The 21,225-nt window shown below is 35.3% G+C and overlaps 1 protein-coding gene across 3 annotated transcripts; it reads left to right on the forward strand.

Moving 5' to 3' along the window:
• The first annotated feature begins 39 nt into the window (after window positions 1-39).
• PPWD1 (peptidylprolyl isomerase domain and WD repeat containing 1) lies at window positions 40-20,644 on the forward strand. Of its 3 annotated transcripts, none has more exons than XM_026498888.4 (11): window positions 40-258; window positions 3,799-3,901; window positions 5,120-5,220; window positions 5,379-5,499; window positions 7,804-8,251; window positions 12,197-12,387; window positions 13,239-13,428; window positions 16,191-16,372; window positions 17,670-17,751; window positions 19,116-19,298; window positions 20,341-20,644. In XM_026498888.4, the coding sequence occupies exons 1-11, from the start codon at window positions 63-65 to the stop codon at window positions 20,482-20,484; spliced, it is 1,941 nt and encodes a 646-aa protein (XP_026354673.1). In that variant the 5' UTR covers window positions 40-62; the 3' UTR covers window positions 20,485-20,644. The 3 variants fall into 3 exon arrangements, with proteins under 3 accessions (XP_026354673.1, XP_044240100.1, XP_026354674.1); XM_044384165.3 differs by lacking the exon at window positions 40-258 and adding an exon at window positions 2,505-2,970; XM_026498889.4 differs by lacking the exon at window positions 40-258 and having other exon boundaries at window positions 3,850-3,901; window positions 5,120-5,145; window positions 5,477-5,499.
• Window positions 20,645-21,225: the final 581 nt, after the last annotated feature.

The following is a 21,225-nucleotide window of genomic DNA, read 5'->3' on the forward strand; positions in this document are numbered from 1 at the left end:
GCCGCTTTTAAGATTGGTAGCAGAGCTGTGTGTGTCGCGCCTTTTGTGACAATTCGGGCAATATGGCGTCGGAAGGTGGTAGCGATTCACAGCTGAGAAGGAGAAGGCGCCGGGACCCGGAGGAACCGGAAAAAACAGAACTCAGCGAAAGAGAGCTAACAGTGGTAGTGGCGGTGGCCCAAGAGAACGAAGAGGAAAATGAAGAACGCTGGGTTGGGCCTTTACCTGTAGAGGCAACATTGGCCAAGAAGAGGAAAGGTAGCTACAAAGATAGTCGCAGGGCGAGTTGAAATCTGCGTCCCCCGACTGGGAGATTTCAAACCATACCCCAAAACCGATGGTGTGTGATTGCGGGGTTTTGTGCCCTCAGAACAGAGGATCTTATGATTGCTGGTCATTCTATACTTGCAAGTTCTCTCCGAAATAGTGACTTGGGCTGAGTACAGCGTCTTTTTGATAATATCTAACAATGTTAATCACGGATGTGTTGTAGTTATGTGTTCTAAATGCTAAAGCCAATTTATGCCACTACTTGCTATGTGCTAGGCGGCTCTCAATCCCTACAGCAGGCATATGAGGTTGGAATTTCTATCTCCGTTTAGCAGATGTGAAACAGAGTCCGGTTTTCTTGAAGGCTTTTAGTTCAGGAATGCTGTTAGTTTGTTGGGGCGCGCGGGGAGGGGGCGGGGAGGGGGCGGGGCGGGCGGTGCCTATTTAGAATCGTAAAGAGTGGGTATAGAGGATTATAATCCTGACTCTTCCAGTAATGACTTTTTTGACCTAGGAAAGTTACATGAGTTTCCTGCATCACAAATTTTTCATCTAAAACCAGCGGTCTGTGGTTTTTAAACCACACACAGGAGATATCAAGGCCTGAAGTATTTTCCTACTTCTGTGGATAGTGACCAGGTTTTATCAAATAAAAAGGGTGGAGAAAGAGGTTTTCTTATTTTAAAAGTTGTTCTAGAAAATGTCTTTCTTAAACGTGTAAGACCATTAAAATACGATTTTTCTGAAAGTTTAAATCTTACTTTCTCTCTGCTTCACATTCTTCAGTGATTTCTCATTGTTTAAACGAAGTCCAAACTCCCCAAATGGCCTACAGGGCTCTAAATGACATGATCTCTCCTTGCCTCACCAAAACATTTCCACTGGTTCTCTATCCTAACTTTGTCTGTCTTCCTTACTCTGTACTCCCCCATATTAAGACACTTGAGAGTGGGGCATGGTTTTTGTTTGTTTGAGTGCTTACCAGGATGTTATGATGTATACCTGAAATAATTTCCCTCACCCTTTTCCATCTGGCTAACTTGCTCAACTTTAGCATTCACCTTCAACCATCACCTCCTCTGTAAAGCCTGTGACTTCTCCAGTTTGCGATGGGTTTCTAAAGAACGTTGATCATAACTCTGAGGTAATATTTAGCAGAATTTACAGGTAGCCTTCAAATTTTATGTATCCAAATTCGAAGAAGCCACTTTTTTGAACACTGTACGTTGACACCTTTAAAGTACGTTATCTTTTTTACTGTTTGGTCTTTCTGTTAAATGTTTCCATAGCAATTTCTTCCTCATTGCACTTGCTGCATTTTACAATTGTATATTTATTCGTGTGATTGATTAATGTTCCTTTCCACTGCTAAGACCATAAACTTATAAAAGCAAAGTCCATTCCTACTTTGCTTCAGTGCTTGCTACAGTGCTTTGCACATAGTCAAATGTTCACTTAGTATTTATTGAATGAATGAATATGTCAAAGTTAATGCTCTTATAGTTGCATTAGAATATTTTTGTATGTCTTTTCTAATGGAAAAATAAAAAAAAATATCAAAGTGCTGATATTAATGTTAAGAGAAAGATCTTATAAAACTTAAGTCATTTGAGACAGACAGAAATAATTGGATGTGAAAATGTTTGCCCTATGGGCCTCTGGGTGGCTCAGTCAGTTAAGTGTCTGCCTTCGGCTCAGGTCATGATCCCCAGGGTCCTGGGATGGAGCCCCACATCGGGCTCTCTGCTCAGTGGGAGCCTGCTTCTCCCTTTCCCTGCTGCTCCCTCTGCTTGTACTCTCTCTCTGTCAAATAAATAAATAAAATCTTTTTAAAAACCTAAAAAAAAAAAAAAAAGTTTGCCCTTAAGTACATGCTCATTGTATTTAAGCCAATCAGTAGTATTCAGTTTGAAGAAAAAATTGTAATTTAAAAACATGTATGGAATATTAGAAAAATATCACTGAAGATTGTATCTAAAAAGAGGGGAGTTTGGGGCACCTGGCTGGCTCAATTGGTAGAACATGCAACTCTTGATCTCAGGATTATAAATTCAAGCCCCACATTGGGTGTAGAGATTACTTAAACATAAAAACTTTAAAAAAAATAAAAAGACAGGAGTTCGATAATATATTTCTAGAAATAGAACATGTTCTTTGGACACTGGATTTTGTATTCATTTTCAGAAAGACATTATAAATTATTATATGATACTACGTTTAATTAAATTGATGGTTTCTCAAAGACAGGAGTTAGGTGTTCTTCTTCATGTCTATGAGCCTCGTAACCTATTTTGTTTTCAGTAAATATCTGCTCAACAAGTAAACTAACAAACAGCAAAAAGAATTTGTATCAGATAGGATTATATTAGCTGCCTATTACGTAAAGACCCAAAAAGTCAATAACATTAAAAAAGACAGAAGTATGCTTCTTTCGTGTGTAAAAGGAGTCCCAAAGTAAACAGTCTAGGATTGATATAGAGGCTCCAAAGGGACCTACGCTCTTTCCAGCTTTCTGCCCTAACATCACTAGAATATGGCCCTCATCTTTGTCCTGAATGGTTATTAGAATAATAGTGCTGTTATCCCAGTTCCAAGTTGTAGGACTGAGGAAGGGAAGAAGGGAACACTTTTGGAAGGAGACTTCTTCACTGTCACACAACACTTCTCATTGACACATGGTCACGCCTAACTCTGAAGAAGGTGAGAAAGGTCCTCTTAATGATAGCTGGGTGTCAATATGCCCATATAAAAATGATGTTCTGTTACTAAAAATGAAGGAAAAAGGAGTTCATTGGGCACAAGTTGGAGTCTGCTATACATTAGTTGTGAAAAACTACAAAATATCTCATATTTAATGTAGCAACTTTTTATAGTCCTGTTTGGCTGTCTTTGGATTATTTTACTAGATTTGTATATGTCAACTTTTTCTAGTAAAATTGTTCATGGCTCTTATAATGAAATCAGTATTTCCTCAGATTAACACTCTTACAAATATTTTGTCCCTGGAAAAAGTTGAGAACTCCGGGATTTTTTCAGCCCTAAAAATCTATTTAGTATTTTATCATGTTTACCTGCTCTAATCCCAGTTATCAGTGACTTCAAAGAGGATTAGTGCCTTAAAGATAAGTCCTCTTGTTACTTATTTAAATTAGAACCAATAACTTACTCTACATGGTTAGAAAGATGGTAGTGATAATTTCATAAAAGTTTTTAAGGTTTTTCTTTCTTAATGGAACCTTCATATTAAGCCAGAATCACTTAGTTCTTAAGTTCTGGGGACCGTTAAGCCTCTATATAATACCTGAGAACCTGTCATGACTAACTAAATAATGGTGCCATTCACTACTATGAAATAATAGAAGTTACAAGTGATGTAACAGTCACTGCTTTTTTTTCATTACATGTGAATTGAGAGAAATTTAAGAAAATCTAGAAAAAAATGCAAAATGGAATTTAGAAAATCTTAAAGAAAATACAAAATAGTATATAGTTCCAGTTAAAAATGTTTTTCTTTATTTTTCCCCCCAGTTCTAGAGTTTGAAAGAGTCTATCTTGAAAATCTCCCCAGTGCTTCTATGTATGAACGCAGTTACATGCATAGAGATGTTATCACCCATGTGGTATGCACCAAGTAAGTCTATCACATCTTTTTAATTTCTTTCTGAAAAATGTGTTTTGCAAAAATGCTTCAGTTTTGAGGAGTATTTGTAGAAGTAACTTTAGGATACTCTGGATTTCTGTTTAATGTCACAGTTTCTGTAATAGTTTGAATTAAATAAAGGCCTACATACTCTTTCCTATATCATATAAGAAATGCATTCATGAGAGACTATGGACTCTGAGAAACAAACTGAGGGCTTCAGACGGGAGGTGGGTGGGGGAATGGGATAGACCGGTGATGGGTAGTAAGGAGGGCACGTATTGCATGGTGCACTGGGTGTTATACACAACTAATGAATCATCGAACTTTACATCAGAAACCAGGGATGTACTGTATGGTGACTAACATAATATAATAAAAAAAACACTAAAAAAAAAAAAAAAAAGAGGGGCGCCTGGGTAGCGCAGTCATTAAAGCATCTGCCTTCGGCTCAGGGCGTGATCCCCGCGTGCTGGGATCGAGTCCCACATCGGGCTCCTCCGCTGTGAGCCTGCTTCTTCCTCTTCCTCTCCCACTCCCCCGGCTGTGTCCCCTCTCTCGCTGGCTGTCTCTCTGTCACATAAATAAATAAAATCTTTAAAAAAAAAAAAAAAAAAAGAAATGCATTCAAGGTAAGATGTGTAAAGTACCTGGTGTATTCTAGGTTTCAATAAATGGTTTCTATTTTTATATTACCTTACAAGGGAGACTATCTGTATAAAATCTTTTTGATAAACACCTTGGATAGGATACAAAACAAATCTATGTTGAACTTTGCTATATAGAGAAGGTATATATTGAGATTTAATGATTTATCACCTTCTGAAAACTAGTATAATTTTCCTTGTGAAAACACTGCCTGTAGGGTGATCTTAGCATTAATGGGCCTTCAGGTCTAGCGATTCCTGGTGAAATTTCTTTTCTTTTTTATGTCAAGTGCTAGCTCAATTCTGATCCTAGTCTTTGGGATTAAAATTAGTATCACAGCAACTATTATGATATCCAGAAAAGAACTACAAAATATGCAATACTGGTCTTCATAAAGGAAGATATTTTTTTTATATGTCATATAGTAGTCTTCATAAAGGAAGATATTTTTTTGAAAACCTACTTCAAAAGTCAGAAAGTCTCATGAATGATTGCTTTAGGGGTACTAAGTAATTCATAGATCTGTTTTACAAATTAACTTTTGCAATTTTATATATGCAGGACAGACTTTATTATTACTGCCAGTCATGATGGACATGTTAAATTCTGGAAAAAAATAGAAGAGGGAATTGAATTTGTTAAACATTTTCGTAGTCATCTGGGTAAGAATTTCACTTTGTATGTGTTCTTATGTGTTTGTATAGCTCTCTTAAATTGTATTGGTTAAAGTTTCTTTTAAAATGTTTTTTTTTTCTTTGACTCATGTGTATTTGTTTCATTGGTATTTACTAGAGTGTTTTAATTTGATTTATTTAAATAGGAGTTATTGAGAGTATTGCAGTTAGCTCCGAGGGAGCATTGTTCTGTTCTGTGGGTGATGATAAAGCAATGAAGGTGTTTGATGTAGTGAACTTTGACATGATCAATATGCTGAAGCTTGGGTGAGTCTTTTTTAAAGTACATGTTTTTTTCAACTTAGTGAAATAATTTTTAAACTAAACTTCGCCATTTTGTAGATATTTCTAAAGAGAATATATTGCCATTCCATTAAAAAATGTGCCTTTGGATTTTGCTTGGGAAAATTAGATACGAATCCTTGTTATGATCTCTTTGGAGGCTTCTGCTGTGGTTTTGTCATTAATCACAGCAGAAGTTTTTAAACAGCATCATAACAAGGATTCATTATATCCATTTAACATTACTTAAAGAATTAACAAGGATCCATCATGTCTAAAACACTGGTGTTGAGAATTAACTTCCTTGCTGTGTTTATTTCAGTCATATGTATTGTATCTTATAAGGCTTATGTACATTTTGGAATTGAGGTGATTTGTTGGTGATTTTAAACTTCGAAGTATATTGATACCCAAACTATGTGGTTAGACTGTAGAGGAATGAGATGAATACTTTGTTTTAAGCATGTCTTTTTTCAGATACCATACTGAATTTATATACACCTAAATGAATGTCAACTTGAAAGTCATAGCGTTGTCAAAAAGTTTTGGGACTTGTCTTAGCTCAGACTGCCATTACAAAAGACCATAGGCTAGACGGCTTAAACAGTAGAATTTTATTTTCTCGAGTTCTGGGGGCTGAAAAGTGCAAGATCAAGGTTCCAGCAGGGTTTAATTTGTGGTGAGGACTCTCTTTGGGGACAGGATGTAAGGGAGGAATGGTATCTTGCTCTTTCCCATCTTAGGCCACAGGCCTATGGGATTAGAGCCCCAAATTTATGACCTCATTCAACCTTAATTACCTCCTAATTATCTCCAGATATGGTCACCTTGGGTAATTGCAACATATGAATGGGGGGAGGGGAACAACAGTTCATTACATAACAGGGTTTTGTTTTTTTTTTTAAGATTTATTTATTTATTTATTTATTTGAGAGACAGAGAGTGAGTGAAAGATTGAGCACAAGCTGGAGGAGGGGCTAAGGGAGAAGAAGAAGCAGGCTTCCTGCTGAGCAGAGTGCTCAATGCGGGGCTCGATGTGGGGCTCGATCCCAGGACCCTGGGATCATGACCTGAGCCTAAGGCAGTCGCTTAACCAACTGAGCCACCCAGCCGCCCCCATAACAGGATTTCTTTTGGAATTTCCTTCAAAACCAGTTTATGAGCCACTAAAGGAAATCAGTCACATTACTTATGGTCAGAACTTATTTTTGACTAGAAATAGAAATATCTTTTGGTTATTTGTCCTATTCCCCTTCTTTGTTTACCCACACTAGCTGTTTTTAAAAATTAAATCTTTTGATCAATTTTGAACCTTTGCCACCTTTGAGGATATTGAAAGAGTATTTTTTTTAAGTTTTGATAGAAGTTCTAAAGTTTTTGAGAAGTTCCAAAAAAGTTTTGAGCATCAGCAACAACACTGGAATAACTGTAACTTCTCAAACTGACTGCATAGGAGACAACACTCATTTGAGTGTGTAAGTTTGGTGTATTAATTAAATTTGTCCCAGTTCTTTTACACTTTGTTCTTCAGGTAGCATGTTCAAACTTTATAGTTTTCTTTTCTTTTTTTTTTTTTGAAGATTTTATTTATTTATTTGACAGAGAGAGAGACAGCCATCAAGAGAGGGAACACAAGCAGAGGGAGTGGGAGAGGAAGAAGCAGGCTTATAGCGGAGGAGCCTGATGTGGGGCTCGATCCCATAACGCCAGGATCACGCCCCGAGCTGAAGGCAGACACTTAACGACTGAGCCACCCAGGCGCCCCTCAAACTTTATAGTTTTAAGATCAAGTTACTCATAATGAGAATGTGATATCAAAATGTTTTTCTTTTGATCACAGTCATAACTAAAATATTCTGATTTTAAATATTTCAAGGATGGATTTATCAAGTACACTGTTACATGCTAACCTTTTCAAAGTAAGTTATACATAGAATGAGGCATAGACAGAAATCCAAAAAAGCAATGCTTTGGTATATTTTAAGGTTCGGGTCTGATTAGGTTTTCTTATCTACCCAAGAGAAGTAAATGATCTGCTATATGCAATTCTCTTTGTGGTCTGATAAATCCTCAGAAGTTATTAACATTACATAAGTGAGGTCAGAAAGAGAAAAATTAGTAATTTTTCTTAGTTGTTCTTTTCCATTTTCTATCTCTCTGCTACTTTGAGCAAGGAATCCAAAACTAACTAAATCATTGGCCAGGACATTTTTTTGGTGGTTAGAGTGAATAAGGATGCTTATTTGTATTGATCTCTTTTTTTTCCCTCTCAATTCTTAAATATTTTAGCTATTTTCCTGGACAGTGTGAGTGGATCTATTGCCCAGGGGATGCCATATCTTCAGTTGCTGCTTCTGAGAAGAGCACAGGAAAAATTTTCATTTATGATGGTCGAGGAGATAACCAGCCACTTCATATTTTTGACAAACTCCATACGTCACCTCTTACTCAGATACGGCTGAATGCAGTTTACAAAGCAGTAGTGTCTTCTGATAAATCTGGAATGATTGAATACTGGACTGGGCCTCCTCATGAATATAAGTTCCCCAAAAATGTGAACTGGGAATATAAAACTGACACAGATTTATATGAATTTGCCAAATGCAAGGCTTATCCAACCAGCATATGTTTTTCACCTGATGGGAAGAAAATAGCTACTATTGGTTCTGATAGAAAAGTTAGAATTTTCAGATTTTTAACTGGAAAACTCATGAGAGTCTTTGATGAATCACTAAGTGTAAGTGCAATATAAATTTAATGACTATTGCCTTTTCTGAATGTCTATTTTGTGCTATTTCTTAAAAGATGTTTTTTCTGGATGTAGATATTTACATGGATGGTTATTTTCTCGTAGGACATTGAAGATATTATTCAACTCTCTGCTGTCTTTCACTGTTCTTCAAAACTCTCTTCCCTAGGTTTATGATGTGGTATCCAGTTATTCTTATATTTATGTGGCTATGTTTTTAGTTTAGTTTTGTTTGTAAGTTCATCCTCTTAAGCTCCTCAAAACTCATTCTAGACTTTTCTTATCCTTTTCTTAACTCATTTCACTCCTGCCTGTTCATATGACTACTCCCAATTTGATTTTTCCAGCTTTCTATTGTAAACGGAGCTGGTGCTATCCTTTGTTTTGTTTCTGTTTTGGGGGGATTTTTTTGTTTTGTTTTGCTGTCTTCATGAATGGCACCAATATCCATTTGCTTGCACAAACCAAAGAAACCTGAATCATCATGAATCCTGTCAATTTTACTTTCTAAATATGCTTTAAATTTATCAATTTCCTTTCAGCACAGCTGTAAGTACCGTAGTTCATGATCTTTTGCCTAGACTATCCCATGGCCTACTGCCTATGTCCTGGCTTCCTCCTAATCTGTTATCCATGCTGCACCCAGAGGAATTTTTTTAAACCGCATATATGATCATGTCATTCTTTGAACCTTTTAGTGACTTCCTGTTCTTAGGATCAAGACCACATTCATGGCCTGCCTCGTTGTGGCCTTTGCCTACCATTCTACGCTACTATAAATCACCTTTCTCCCTGCCTCTTACCGCCATTTAGGCCTTCTTTCAGTTTCTTGAACATGTCCCCCACCACAGGGCCTTTGCATGTGCTGTTCCTGCTGCCTAGAGTCACCCCTCCCCCATTCTTTCCATCACCTGTTGAACTTATCCTTCAAATCTTAAAGGGTCACTTCCTGTAGGAATTCACTGCTCATCTAATATAGGACAACTTTTTAAAAAATATTTATTTATTTTAGAGAGAGCACGAGAGAGTAAGCACACCTGTGAGCCAGAGTGGGGGGTCAGAGGGAGAGAATCTTCAAGCAGACTCTGCCCCTGCTCAGCATGGAGCCTGATGTGGGGCTTGATCTCAACACCCATGAGTTTACCACCTGAGCAAATACCAAGAGTTGGTTGCTTAACCAACTGAGCCACCCAGGAGCCCCTAGGACAACTTTTTTTTTTTTTTTATGTGACTTAATATCACTCTGTTTATTTTCTCTTAGAGCATTTGGCATGGTCTTATTTTTAATTAATACATATCAACCCCTCATAGATTAAACTCTATGTGATCTATGGTCCCTTATCTGTTTTGGTTCATGTTTGTATCTCCAGCACTAAGTACAATACCTGACACATAAGTGCTAACAAGAATTTGTTAAAGGATGTAGTTGTAGAATGAGTTTCTATCCATACAAAGTTAACTTTTTGTGTGTGTGTGTGTGGAAATTTGGGTCTCATCACCTGTTCCCTGAAGTGTTCTCTAACTGCTAATGGTATTGAATCCTGTAAGTTTGTGGGTTGAACCTTTGTAGCAGTAATGTTTATTGTATGACAATGTCAATTCTACAGTCTTGGTAGTGACCAATTTATATTAGATTCCCTGCATTAAGGTCTCAAATTCTATTATTCTTATTAGTGACGCTCTCGTTTGGTGGCAAGTAGCAATAAGTTGGGTGGATTATCTGCCTGAAGTAGTATGAATCCACACAAATGTGAAGATCTGTTTGCTAGTCAAATCGTCCTCATGACTCATTTTCTTGGTGGAAGAAAATAGCTTTCCACTATACTTTTAAGAAAAAGAGAAAACTTCCTTTGTAATGTTTTCTTCTTTAATGGTAGATGGTAACTAAATATTAAATATAACTTAAAGACTCTACCAGCTTGCAGCTCCTCGAAAATTCCTTAGGAAAAGAAACATTTAAAAAACAGTCTCTGGATATAAATCTCTTAACACGAATACTCTGAGCTATTCAGTATTTCTTCATCATTGTCTTCAACATTTGTTGAAGTCAAAGGGCTGAGATAAGAGGAAGTCAGTAGTAAAGCTTATGACAGAAGTTGAAATTCAGAATGAGAGAGGTTACCAAAACAAAACAAAACAAAAACAAATGCCAAGTAAATTAGTTAGAATGCTAGTGAGTAGTAAATGTATGGAATCTCACAGTTAATGAGATATGCATACACTGCGCATGGCTACACAGTTCTGTATCACAGAGGCCCTGGTATTAAGGCTAGAATACGTAAAAAGATACCAATATACTTACCAAGTTGGATTAACATTTATACTTATACGTGAGCAGAGGGCCATCTACAAATCTTAAGTGTTGAAAATGAATCTTCTCCGGGGCCTGGGGGCTCAGTCAGTTAAGCATCTGCCTTCGGCTCAGGTCATGATCTCAGGGTCCTGGGATCGAGCCCCACATCAGGCTCCCTGCTCAACGGCGAGTTTGCTTCTCCCTCTTGCTCTCCCTCTGTGATCTCTCTTGCTCTCATTCTCTCTCAAATAAATAAATAAGATCTTTTCAAAAAAAAGAAAATGAATCTTCTCTGTAACAAAATAATTAAGGGTCCCACATTACAAAAATGTAGTCCAGCATCTAGGTTATTTCTAGCATACGAATAAGCAATTATCAGTCTCAGAGACTGGAGACAAGAAATGCTAATGATGAGGCTTTTAGATAAAAAGACCTTTGCTTCTTGTTGTTCCCTAATACACATACCTCCTTTTGTTTTTTTGGAGTTGTTTACATTGTTGTTCTTCCCATATCTAGAAAAACAGGATTTCCAGCTAATGCAAGCATGAAAAAAAAATAGATTGAACATAAGCCTGGCTTCTTTTCATCTCCAATGGAAACCTACTTTTGAATTTTACTGCTTGATGCCCTAAATATCTGGAAAACTGAATGAAAGATCATATTTTGGGGGAAGCTTATAGTATGATAATACAGAGTAATTGTGATGTAACCCTATCTGAAAATTGTTTTAAATATCTAAAGAAAAGAAAACCAAATATCAAAACTACAAAGCACTTATAAAAATATTCATCTACACTAAGTCACATTTACCTAATGATAATCTGTGTTATGCTTTCTGTAAAAATAAAACATTTTCTAAAATATCATGAAATCGTTATAAGTTAGTGAGATAATCAGAGTTCAATCACTCAACAAAAATTAAGTGCTTGTTATATCATGTCAGGCCCATGATCCCTGTACAGGGACCCTACAGTCTAGTTGCATTGTCCATTATAGTGGTCAGTAGCCACATGTGGCTATTGAGCACTTGATATGAAGCTAGTTCAAATTTAGACGGGCTGAAAGTATAAAATACATACAGGATTTCAAAGACCTAATATAAGAAATATAGAACGTAATAGATCTCAATCTTTTTTTAACACTTTAAGTAATTTCTATACCCATCATTGGGCTCGAACTTACAACCCTGAGATCAAGAGTCGCATCCTCTACCACCTGAGCCAGCCAGGTGCCCCATCTCAATTTTTTAATATTGGGTTGAATAAAACATTATTAAGACTAATTTTACCTGTGTCTTTTTACTTTAAGTAGCTACTAGAAAATTTATATATGTAGTTTCCATTATATTTCTGTTGGAAGGTACTAGTCTGTGGCTTATAAAAGGCAGCAGATAGAGTTTCAATAGAGAAAACAGTAGTTATATTAACTTTTTTTTATTAGAAGAACCAGTTCACATAAATACTATTTTTTATGATTGAACTTACTAATGTCTTTTTATTTCATGCTTATAGTATTTAGAATCCTCAAGATAACATAAGTACACAAACTTTCAGTGGTTCTTAATGTGTTCTGTGCTTCTATTTAAATTCTAAGTCCCTTTATCATGTAGCTTTTTTGTTAATAAATGGTTTGCTTTTTAGATGTTTACTGAACTGCAGCAGATGAGGCAACAGCTACCCGACATGGAATTTGGCCGACGAATGGCTGTAGAACGTGAATTGGAGAAGGTGGATGCAGTAAGATTAATTAACATAGTTTTTGATGAAACTGGACACTTCGTGCTGTATGGAACAATGCTAGGCATTAAAGTTATAAATGTAGAAACAAACCGGTAAGCTTTAACATGTTTTTTTAAAGTGCATTCATTTATGGGGGACCATTTCCTCCTTTAGGGAAACAATGGGAGTTTTGTTTGTTCCAGGACAAGTGGAATGGTCCCAAATGTCTAAACTTAACCAAATGTTTTGACTGGATTTTGCTGTGGTCTTTTGGTTGTTTATAATCTTATGTAAAAAGTTTCCACTCATGTTTATAAAAGAAATGGAAAAAAGATATGCATAGTTTCAAGTTGTTTTGTTTTTTTTTTAACAAGTTTCAGTCTCTCTTTTGCTTATTGATTTAAATTAGCCTGGTTCATGTTAAATGTTGCCAAATATTTTAACCACAGAATTCAGCATTACATCCTGCTAGACATAAAATCAGAAGTTAAAATGCATGAAACCACAATAAGCCTTTTGTGCAAACAGTCCATTGGTTTTAGTACAAAATAGCTACAATCAGATACGATCACTGAATGTAAATGAAAAGAACTTAAAGTATATTTTAAAGAGAAAAAAATCTAGTGCTGTACATTCTCACATGTAAACAAATTTATATTGTAGTTCTTGGCACTATAGAAACTTTGAAGGCTTAAAAAACAATTAAAATGATAGCGATAGGGATAGGTTAAAACTATATGACTGATTGTATTTTTTTTACCCTGAAAATTCCAGTCACCTACCAATTTAAAATCACTCTTTTTGAGGGAGGGGGATAGAGAAACACTTTTTAAAAAACTTTCACTAGATATTTTATGCAAAGGTAAAGGATAAAGGATAGTTGATTCCTACCTTTTAACTATAAAGTTTTTATAATTGGAGTTCATTCTGGTAATTTTATTGTATAAAACGTTGTATTTTCTAGGTGTGTGCGCATCTTAGGCAAGCAAGAAAATATTAGAGTGATGCAGTTGGCTTTGTTCCAGGGAATAGCCAAAAAACATCGTGCTGCAACTACTATAGAAATGAAAGCTTCTGAAAACCCTGTTCTTCAGAATATTCAAGCTGACCCAACAATAGTTTGTACATCTTTCAAAAAGAACAGATTTTATATGGTATGAGGAAGTACTAGGAAATAGTCCTTAATTCTTCCAATTTGTTTGGAGTTTTATTTTCTTAGCTTGTGCTTTCAACTGAAGAGAATGTTGGCAATAATAGCAGACTTTCTAAACAACCCAAATACTATCTTAAAACATTAATATTGTAGAATTTTTAACTAGGACTTGATTTTGTACTGTTTTCCCTCCTGTTTTGAAAATTTTTCAGCCTGGCTTCTACAACTATTTGTGTTGTCAAAGATGTTAGGAAGTACGTGGTTATGGTAATAATTGCATCCAAAATAGCTTTGCTGTGGGGTTTTGAAATTCTCCTGCAAAAGATTATTTTTCATCTTTTATTCTGAAACATAATTTATCTCCCCTGAACTTGCACACTTCCTTCTCTAACCACATTTCTTTTTATTACCTTTTAACTACCTTGTAATGGTGCTACCTCAAAAGTGTATGTATATTCCTGAGGAGTTATTTTTTTCTACAGTACTGTAAGTACTTTGCATGTTAACTAACATTGGGCTCACAATCAAACTACTAAGCTATCTAAGAATAGCAGTGTCCTAACTGTTAAGCCAAGCAGAAAAAATCTAAAATATAGAGATCTCTGCCCTACCATCTATTCTCCACACTGCATTCAGAGACTTTCTAAGTCCCGAATTTGGCTATTTTTCTCCCTAAAATCTTTTAATGCCTCAACTATCTATTAGGTGGCTCTTCTACCTATCTTTCTTCATTTTTAGTTCATTTGCTATACGGACTACTGAACTTGATCCCATTTGCAATAATTGAGTGTCCTTGTTTACCTCAGGGTGTTTGCACAGGCTATTCCTTCTGCCAGTCACACACCTGTCCCCAGTCCCTACTTTTACTAGGTCTCAGTTTGGAAGCCTTCTCTTGACATCAAGTCTGATTTGGTATGCCTGCTTGTGCAGTGTCACAGTTTTTGGAATAATTTCCTTTTTTTTTTTTTTTTTTTTTAAATCTCTGACCCTGTCATCTCCTCAATATAAAATTCTTAAATACAGGACATTATGTTTTCTTCACTATTCACAAGATTTGGTAAAGTGCCTGGATCATTATGGTATACTCATTCTTTCATCTGATACATTGTAAGCAGGTGTGATGCTATTCAGGTTACCAGCATTTCATAAATGTAGGAAATAGCAGCTTATCCCAACCAAGCTTTTAACCTAAAATGGGTTCATTCTTTTAAGATGGAAATTTTATTTATAACAGTCAATGTCTTTGCTAAAAAATTAATATATATTCAAGGAAAAGAATTTTTCTTGTTTTTACCTATAATTTAACTGTTTTGAAGGTAAAAGTTAATGTTAATAGGGAATTCTTGGTATATACTCAAAACATATACTAATGTTCCATTCATTGTATCAAAAACTTCAACAAGTTACTTTTGGGATGTATAGTTAATACACCTTTTTCTTTTTCTTCCCCTAGAGTTTACTTTTATGTTGATTAAATCATATATGTTCCTTGTAATCATTGAAGAAAAAGAAAAAAGTCAATCTATGTGCATCTTTATACAGCTAACATGTTGATAAAATTATCTTTTATTAGACATACATATTTGTAAGCAAAAGTAAAATGGTATACATATGTATAAATTTTTTATCCTTTTTTTCAAATCCTGTATCATGAAAGTAAAACTTTACAAAATTTTAACCTTAGTAGTTTAATACATGAGCTAAATCAAGACAACTATTTAAAAATTCATATAAATAAATTATACAACAGACATGCCATTCCTTTGAAAACTGGAGAGTAAGATAATAAGGCAACAACATCCTACCTTGGTTGTTTATTTGGGATTTATACAAGTAGATGAGGAATGATATTAGGCAAGACAGGGCCTGGGGCACTGGCTTTACTTCCTGGAACTCAGTTGATTATTAGGTAGGGCTTTCTTGGGAGAAAAATTTTCTACTTACTGAAAGTCAAATTAAAAAAAAAAGGGGGGGGGGCTTAGAGAACTCCAAAGTTTTAACAACTGAAAGGTTTCTTTCAGTTTTCCCAGTACCCTGAGGTATCCTGAAATTTCTACAACTTCACTCAAAATTGCATTCTTTCTCCCAAGCTTCAGCGTTTAGATTGAACAGATGGGGCTTTGCAGGCAATAAAAAAAGAAAGTCAAGATGCATTACTGATTCATCTTGGAATCCTCAGCCTACCTAGCACCAGGTTCTGCTTTTGTAATAACAATTATTAATATGTATATAGTACCTTCTACATGTTAGGCACTGTTCTCTAAGCATTTTATATCCCTTCATTTAATCTTCACAGAAGGCACCACTTTGAGGTAGCTATTATTACCCCCATTTATGAATGAATGGAAGAAATGAATTTACTTCCCCAAAATCATGTAACTAGTAAGTAGCAGAGCTGGAATTCAAACCCAGGAAATCTAAATAGTGAAAAGTAAGCAACAAGTGACAGGTTTTGACATACTAGCTGGCAGAAGCAGAGCACTACCTCAAATAAAACTGCATCTTGTTAAATGTGTACCCGAAAAGAAATTAAATCCCATTTGAAATCATACGTCTTCATTAAATGGATTTTCATATTAGACAAGTGTAAAAATAATTTAAATGCATTACACATCCTGTGATAAGAGGTGATTCCTGAAATAAGGATTTATTCTGATGTGAATTTTTTTTCTCAAATACCATAAATAGAAATGAAATTTTCTTGTTGATAAATTTAAACGAGATGAAAATTTAATTCTTTCACTCTCTTAATTTTCTTGTGAGTTTACCAAACGAGAGCCAGAAGATACAAAAAGTGCAGATTCTGACAGAGATGTTTTTAATGAGAAACCTTCCAAAGAAGAAGTCATGGCAGCCACTCAAGCTGAAGGACCTAAACGAGTTTCAGATAGTGCCATTATCCACACAAGTATGGGAGACATTCACATCAAACTTTTTCCTGTTGAGTATGTACTATTTCTGTTGTCTTAAACACCAATGTAAATGTGTTTATTTGAAGAAACTGTGCAACTTAAAATTCAACTGGAGAAATTTTAAGGAATTGGAGTGTTTGATAGAGCATCTACCTTTAGCTTTCTGGTAACTGTTCCTCTAGAAAATGGGAAAGTTTTATACACGTACTTCACAGGTTTATTATTATGAATATGAAACATACAGCTACAAAAGTGCTGAATGTAAACTATAAGTGATATACAAATATATTACTATTAACTATACATCCCAACTAGATTTTGTGACTCAGTTGTCAGAACTGGCATTATTCTCAAAGCAGATCCTTAAGGAGAGGATAATTTTTTCCTCCTGACATTTGCTAGATATCCACTACCTCTTATTTTAGTACCAGTGCTATCTGTATGTTTTAAAAGTTCCCCCCCCAAAAATAAATAAATAAGGCCATTTAATTGAAAAAAAGCAGAAATGTATTCTGGACAGTTTAAAAGTTTGCAAGATGAACATGTAATGCCAAATACAATAGAATTTCTGCCTATTCTTGATCCTAAATGTGACACCTTTTATAACACCTTTACTTAAAAGTACTTACTTATTTTGGATATGAATGTTTTATATGTACTTGGTAATGAACAAAGACCTAGGCAGCTCTAGATACCTGGACCATCTCACTTTAGGTGCTCAGAACCCATGCAGCTATTAAGCCTGTCCCCTGATGTACTTCGTGCAGTATTCTCTTGTATCTTCCTTCCATTCCCAGCTCTAAGAGCTATTACATGATAATGTACCTTATTAATCATCACAATATTAGTTAACATTATTTTGAAAGCCTCATACTTTGTGCGATTGTCATTTAAAGTTGATTAGATTTGGGAGATAGCATTTCAGAGAGTAAGTCCTTGTTTAGGAATTGTGTCAGTGTACCGTAACATAGTTTTTATAAGAAAATTACCTTTCCCAGGAACTGAACCCACTACACGAGTTCAGTGAACATATGGATCTTAAGGTACTGTAGTTGTATTTTTTAATCTGCTAAATGACTTTGAAATTTAAATACTGTCAAACTCAAATATAAGTAGTCATGAGCTAAAGATAATGTACTAAACAATATTAATTTATTATGGCTTATATGCTCTTTCACCTCTTGCTTATTCTGAGATTAGAAGAGGTTATGAAAAAAAAGTATCCTGAAATTTTCAGAAGATACTGAAAACACCATTAAGCACAACTGCAAAGAAAACTGTCTAACGATGCCCTGAATAGATTTCATATTTTTAACATGTGTCTTACTAGGTGCCCTAAGACCGTGGAAAACTTCTGTGTTCATAGCAGAAATGGTTATTATAATGGACATACATTTCACCGTATAATTAAGGTAAGTTATACAAAAACATTTTTTAAAGATATTTATTTGAGAGAGAGAGAGCATGAGCAGGGGTGAGGGGCAGAAGGAGAGAATCTTCAAGCAGACTCCCCACTGAGTGCAGAGCCTGACTCAGGGCTTGATCCCGCAAGCCTGAGATCATGACCTGAGCTGAAACCAGGAGTCAGATGCTTAACTGACTGAGCCACCCAGGCGCCCCAAGTTGATACAAAATTTAAATGATTTCAGAAATAGTGTGTTTTTGCATAACCACAGGTTTAAACCTAAGGAATCTTCCTGTCTCACAATTATCAGTTTATTAGAAAGGAATAGGAAAGGGGGCCAGGGTGGCTCAGTCGGTTAAGCATCTGCTCTTGGCTCAGATCATGATCCCAGGGTCCTGTGATCAAGCCCTGCATCAGGCTCCCTGCTCCTTAGGAAATCTGCTTCTCCCTCTCCCTGCCACTCCCCCTGCTTGTGCGTGCTTCTCTCTTTCTCTATGTCAAATAAATAAAATCTTAAAAAAAAAAAAAAAAAAAGAATAGGAAAAATGGACTATAGAAGCCAAAAAAAAAAAAAAAAAGATGGTCATGAATATCAGATCTAGAATCAAGCGCAGAAATAGCAACTTGGTACCTTTTTAGAAACACTGCATCAGTATTTTGTCCACAGCTGAAGCCAAGGGTCAGATACTGAGTAAAAGGTCATGCTTAGATAAAACCAAAAGCTAAGGTTACTTGTACCTGGTAACTAGATAATCTAGAAGATAAGCTTTTAAATAATAGAAAAGACATGATTCCACTTCATCTTTAAGAACCACCATTAAAACCTGAAGAACAGAAAGAATTTGGCCCAGAATTTTGTTGAGTGTGTTCCGTAAGATAGATGGGGCAGTAATACAGTTCTTGGTAACTGGCAGGTCAGAAATGACAGGAGAAATGACAGGAGGGATAATCAGATTTTGGGGGTTCTGAAAGCATTAGTGAAATGACTCACCAGGCAATCCAGAGCATTTACAGAAAGGGAAGAGAGAAAAGTGTGGCAATTCTATAAAACCTAGCACACTATACAGATCTAAAACTTCCTTACATTATTAATTGGTTTTAATTATTAGATTATTGGGAAAGACAGTACATGTCTATAAATGAGGAGATCTTTGCAGTTTTGTTTCAGTCAGTGAAATAAGGCTGTATTTAAGCAATGGAAATGCATCTTCTAAAGTATAACTTACTGAAGTTTTAATAAAATCAGTTTATAGAGTGACAGTTAAGAAAAGTTAAGATTTTACTGAATATAAAACACTCAAACATAAGATTCCAAAGCATGCATATAGAAAAGGACAAGTGTAATATGTTTTTTGTGTACTTCCTGTTAAGGGCTTCATGATTCAGACAGGAGATCCAACAGGAACTGGTATGGGAGGAGAAAGCATATGGGGAGGAGAATTTGAAGATGAATTTCATTCAACATTACGACATGATAGACCATATACACTCAGCATGGCCAACGCTGGATCGAATACTAATGGATCCCAGTTTTTCATAACAGTAGTACCAACGGTAAGTAGAACAGCATTGTCCATAAGCCACAGATTCACAGATTATGATCTAAGAATGAATTCAGTGGAAGAGAGCTATAGTATTCTCTACCATTATTTATATCTTCCAGGATATAAGATTGAAAACAATTTAAATGAGAAAATGTAAAATTACCTAACAAACTGGATTTTATTTTGTAAAACAATACTTCTGTAACTCAGGACACTTTAGTTTAAGTCAACTTTGCCAATACTAGTTGTATAACAGAAAACAAATTATTTCACTTCTAGGGCTATTTCCTTATCTTTAGAGTGGAGGGAATTAGAGTATATGAATTCTCAATTTTAAGAGCTTTATTCTATATTTTTTATATCTCTGAAATCAGAATGCAGCCCATAATCAATGGCACCGTAGTTTTGATAAAATACAGCATAAGAATACTGAACTCTCTTGCTTTGCAGTTACACAAAATTATACAAATTATCACACTATTTTTTGGAATTAAGCACCATGCAATAAAGGAACAATATTTATAATTACTGTCAGGCACAAAGTCTCCTGTAATATTCATAATACTTCTAGTATCACTGTACCCAGTTTTAAAAAATAGACGAGGAGATAAACAGTGAGACATGATTAACTTGTCAGAGGTCAAGTAAACAGCAGAGCCAGCATTTGAGCTCCCATCTCTCTAATATGAAAGCATATGCTGCTTAAACAGTTCCAAACTGCCTCTGACTTACACAGGTAGGATTCCTGCAGAGAACTTTTAGAGCCTTAGCCATAATTCATTAAGCCATGCAAAGAAACTTACCTTTAGCAAACATCTTCCAGCTCCCTTCGGTCTGAAAGATATACTTAAACGTTACACCGTGTTTTTATATTTTTTCATATAATTATGGAAATCACTCTTAAAAGCTGCTAAATGAAATTAACTGTACATCTTTTTAATTAAATTTTAAAAATGAAGGATAAGTTTAAATTCTCTTTAATTTGTTCACCCAGAGGGTGTGATTTAAGAAATCTGGGTTTACCGAGATTTTCCATTTCTCCTCCAATGCAGCCTTGGCTTGATAATAAGCACACAGTGTTTGGACGAGTGACTAAAGGAATGGAAGTTGTACAAAGGATCTCCAATGTCAAAGTCAATCCCAAAACAGATAAGCCCTATGAGGATGTCAGCATCATAAATATTACTGTCAAGTAAAATAAGGTTTGTTTCATTGTATGTGTAAATAAAAATACACATATATCAAACAGGGTTATTTTACATTTGAAAGTTCATAGGACTTGCTGAACATACAAATCATGTTTCAAGGATGCAATATTATGTTTTTATATTTTTCATTAAAGGTCCTTTTTTAAAACTCTGCCTTTGATTTTTCTTGCAGCATTTCTCATCCTAGGAAGTGATAAACTGAAATGGACTAAATTTAGGCAAACAGCCTATTATAAGTAATTTGTCATGAGACTCAAAACCAGATTAAATAATGAGAATTGTATGCATAGGATCCTTAGCTTTTTAAAAACATGCCACATAATCTTCCCACTTGTTTCTTTAGATCCACTAAGAAAGGGTACCAGGATCTGAAAGTAATATATCACTTCCTTTCTTTTCTTAGGTTTGTGTTTCATGCCAAATAGTTTTGCCTTTTAATTATTGTTAAAAATAGTAAGTAGTGGTAAGTAAAATTTCAGGAAATAAATAGGAAGTTGTAGTTTATTAAAGATTTAGAAATAACTTATGCTGAGTTGCAGGTAAGTCACATTTAAATGAGTATTACACCTAGTGTTTAAATATAAAAATGAGAATAAATTAATACTTCAGTCCTTAGATTTATATACAGGTTCATTTACTGTTTTCACATCATTTTCCTCATGTAGGTAAATTCAAATTTTCTGACCTCGTTATAGTATCTTTTCTTACCTTACTAAATATACCATCGAG

The sequence above is a fragment of the Ursus arctos genome, unplaced genomic scaffold (genome assembly GCF_023065955.2).
Source record: "Ursus arctos isolate Adak ecotype North America unplaced genomic scaffold, UrsArc2.0 scaffold_5, whole genome shotgun sequence".
NCBI classification, from domain to species: domain Eukaryota; kingdom Metazoa; phylum Chordata; class Mammalia; order Carnivora; family Ursidae; genus Ursus; species Ursus arctos.